At 43.5% G+C, this 4,177-nt stretch overlaps 1 protein-coding gene across 1 annotated transcript; it reads right to left on the reverse strand.

The window, feature by feature from the left end:
* Window positions 1-3,491: 3,491 nt before the first annotated feature.
* On the reverse strand, window positions 3,492-3,918 carry LOC119813024 (60S ribosomal protein L31-like). The gene has a single exon (XM_038328103.2). It carries the CDS (start codon window positions 3,907-3,909, stop codon window positions 3,532-3,534), a length of 378 nt encoding a protein of 125 aa, XP_038184031.1. The 5' UTR covers window positions 3,910-3,918; the 3' UTR covers window positions 3,492-3,531.
* Between the last annotated feature and the right edge of the window lie 259 nt (window positions 3,919-4,177).

Consider the following 4,177-nt stretch of genomic DNA (forward strand, 5'->3'; position numbering starts at 1 on the left):
GTCATTGTCTATCAGCTTATCATAACTATATCACATAAGGGGAAAGAAATCTGAAACATTTTCCATATCTTAATAATCTATTTATACCATTGTAACCTGTATTTACATCTTAAATCATTTTTGAAACCCTTAAGCTTATGAGCTTTTATATCCTCAGACCTTTAAATATCTCCTAGTAGCTTTAGAAAAAGCAAGGCTTGATATATATATACACACACACTCACACACACATTGATACATTGATATATTGAGCTTACAAGCTGGCTATAGCCTTGTGGAAGGATCTAGAAGACTGCTAAGCTGACAAAGTTATAGCTGGCCTAGCCATTAATATTATCAAAGATCCCAGAAGTATAAATTATACCTGAGTACAGACCAAGCAGCTTTCAAATCTAAAAATGAAGGGACCAGTCTGTATACAGTTAGTCACACCCAGGTCTCCATAGCATTGGAGGCAGAAGTATCAAAACAGCAGTCTTAGCCAGTCCCATAAGGTGATTTTTTTTTCCTGTGGAAAAGGGACATGGAAAAGACCAACCTTATTTTGTCTAGCAAAAGTGGTGCAATCAATTCTCCAATGTCCTGTTTGTCTGGGCCGGGTCCTGGCAGCAGGTGTTGCACTGGGGCATCTCGCCCAGTGGTCAGCATCATCATAATCCAGGTGGAGACATCATGGTGTCCCATAATCTTCCTTAGAGACCTTGGGTCGCTGCTAGGATCTCAGAGTCTCTGTCTAATATAAGCTTTTTAATCATTATTTTAAATGCCATATTCTGCAGATCTCTGAAGTATGAGGGCTGCCTAGATTTATCTGATTAGACAAACTTTGTTTCTAGCTACTTGTTTTAAGTTTGACTTTGAAAACATACAGGGGACTAAATAAGGCTTATCCCTGTAGGTTAATTATATCGGTATTTTAAGGATGACTGACTACTAACTTGTATTTCCTAACAGTCTATAATAAGTTAGCCCCTTTCATAAGACTAGAAGTTTACATTCTGTCAGGTTTAACCTTAACAATAGTGATTTTGAATTGAAGCTAATAAAGAAACTAAATCAGTCATCCCAAGGGTAAAAACAGAACAAGTTTGTATCCAGCTAATAATGCTGTCTCCAGGAAAGGCAAGGAAAGGTGGCAAGGAAAAGGTCCCAGGGCTAAATGGGAACAGGAGGGAGCCTAGGGACTAGCATTGCCCCCAGAGATAAGGAGGGTGACCCTTTTTAAGAAGTAAGAACTTTCTTTAAGCCCCCTGAAGGAAGGGGAGCTTTATCCAAATACTTGACTTTGGGAAAAGAACTTTGTAGTATTATCTCTGTTAAGTATGAGCCTTAGAAAACAACAATTTTTCAATTGAAGTTCCTCTTAGTATCGAAAAAATTTCTTTGACTCAGTTTATCCAAATAGCTTAAGCCCTGGGAAAGCTGGCCTTACCTCTACAGCAAAGCACTCAGGAAAGAGAGACCTCACCCCTCACCATCCGCAGGCATGAGCCTACCCTGAGGGTATGCCTATAGGGGAGCTGACTCCATCGCTATAGCTGAGGAGGGTGGTCCTATTGGCTGGATCTGACCTGCCTGGCTAACACCCAGGCCCACAACTGGGCCTTGGGTTGACCCACCTTAGCATCTACCCCATCTAGGTCCTGGTGGAGCACGTGAAGGGGCTGGTCCTGCAGAACCATAGCCACAGAATCTCCAAGACACAGGATACCCCGAAAGAGCTCTGGTGAGGATACCCTGAGGATGGTGTACCAAAAACCAGAGGCCTTGAACCAGACTCATGACTCACTGCAGTGAACAGTTGCCAATCAAGCTGATGGGACAAAGAGATATACTGACTGACTCACTGAAGCCTCCAATGCTATCAGGACAGATGAAGAGGTGATGGAGAGGCAGGAGAGAAGGAGAAGCACAGATTTTGCTGTTTTGGGTGTGGCTTTTGTACTGTTATGGTTTATTGGGTTTTGTTTTTGTTCTTGCTTTTGTTTGCTTGCTTGCTTACTTTGTTTTATTTTCTTTCATGGGGGGATGCAACAGGGATGAGGGGGAACATGGGGGTACTGCAAAATTAACAGAATTGGGGTGCATGATGTGAAACCCCCAGAGATTCAATAGAGAAGTTTTTTAAGAAGTTAAATCATGTTGATTAATTTGCATACATTGAGCCATTTTTGCAGGCATTCCTGTCTGCAGCTGGCTGCTGTTGGAGTTGGAGACTTCCTCTTCACTCTCTTCATTGAGCCCCGGCTCTCATTCAGTTTTCAGAAAGAGCCTGTCTTTCTGAAGTCACCTTCCAGGGAAAGCAAACTAGGAAATCTCAAAGCCTGTCTTTAAGGGCTAGATAGAAGGCTCAGCAGTTAAAAATAAACAGAGCGGAGGACCCAAACAAAGAGTTGGGTTCCCAGTACCCACATCCCATGACGTAACTACTTTTACCTCCAATACCAAGGGATACAAGGCCCACTTCTGCCTCCTGAGGGCATTGCACAGTTGCGCATGGGTACATCACTACAAATAAAATTGAAAACCAATAAGAAGGGTGTGTGTCCTCACTTGGCTTTTGTTTGTGTTTCTCAATGTTTACCACATTTCTTTCCAGCTTCTGAGAAATATTTCTCGCAGATCTGCAGTTCTGACCTGTCTGACACTGCAGGAGCTTACTGACTGAGCAACTCCTTCCAGAGACAGTACGTTCCTCGGGGTTTTATTCACACTGCAGGCTGTGACTTGAAACTCTGTTTTTTCCTCTCATCTGTAACAGGGTGAACTTGGAAAGAAAACGACTTGAATCTTTCTGATTATTTCTCTCTAGAGTCTTGCTTTCAATGCACAATGCAAAAAGAAGAGTGAACTGAATGAACCAGTTATGTAACTGGGTCAGGGATCTGGCTCGGCAGCATCAGCTCTGCGCCCAGAACCCTCCGGAAGTGAAAGGAGAGAGGTGACATCCCAGCTTTGTCCTCTGACCGCCACGTGTGCACCATGGCACCTGTGTCCACATGTATCACACACTCTCACATGGTAATAATGAACAAAGAAAAATTTAAATAAAAAAATCTACATGACTTTGATACTGAAAGGTCCAGCCATTGTAAGCCTAACCTACAATAATCTAGATTTCAAAATGACTCAACTATTTAGAACTTTGTATTTCTTTTTCTTTGTCAAAATTCTAGCTCACTGAGGTCTTTGACAACTATTCTGCCACCAAAACAGCATCTGATCCTCTTTGACTCAACTCCGGAAGTTGTGACTTTTACAGCTTTTGTGTATTTACTTGGGGTTTTCCTCTTATCATTGCTTAGCTACTTGTTCACGAAGAAACTGTACCTTGAAGACCATGGATAAGGTCAAGCGATGTGCTCCGGACAGATAACTGAATAAGCTCCTTTGATGTAGGAGTAAACATAAGACTTAGTGATTAGTTTCCACTGCGGCCACATTTGGTGCGCTCTGCACTTTGCAGAAGCCTATTTTTTTTTTTTTTTTTTTTTTTTGGCAGTTCTCCAACTTTATTTGAGATTCAGTAGGTTAGTTCTCATCCACATTGACTGTCTGTAGATTTTTGAATGTGGTAACAGGCACGTAAGTTACCAATGTGTAGAGTTTGTTTGGTGAGTCCTCATCCTCATTACGTTTTCTGGACAAACGTACCCGGATACGGTATGGAACATTCCTTATTCCTTTGGCCCAGACGGCTTTATTGAGCCTGGTATCAATCCGCACATCTGGTGTCCCCATCTCCTTCATGGCAAATTTCCGGATTTCTTTGAGTGCCCTAGGAGCACGCTTCTTGAAGCCCACGCCATGGATGCGCTTGTGAATGTTGATGGTGTATTCTCGGGTCACCACCTCGTTGATGGCAGAACGGCCCTTCTTCTTCTCGCCACCCTTCTTTGCGGGAGTCATTCTGCCGGGCCCAAGCTGGAAAGCGCAGAAGCCTATTTTTAATGAGAGTGACGCTGTTGGAGAGGGTCTGGAAAAATGGCTCACTGGTAACGTGCCTACCATGCAAGTGCTAGGTGAGACAGATACTCAGCACCCATGTGTGACAGTCTGGGTGTGGTGGCACACACCTGTAGACCCACTGCTCAGAAGGCCAGCGGAGGAGGCCAGTCAGCCTAGCAAGGAAGTTCAGTGAGAGAGAGGGGGGAGGGAGAGGGGATGGAAGGAAGGA

This window comes from Arvicola amphibius, chromosome 4 (assembly GCF_903992535.2).
Source record: "Arvicola amphibius chromosome 4, mArvAmp1.2, whole genome shotgun sequence".
NCBI lineage: Eukaryota > Metazoa > Chordata > Mammalia > Rodentia > Cricetidae > Arvicola > Arvicola amphibius.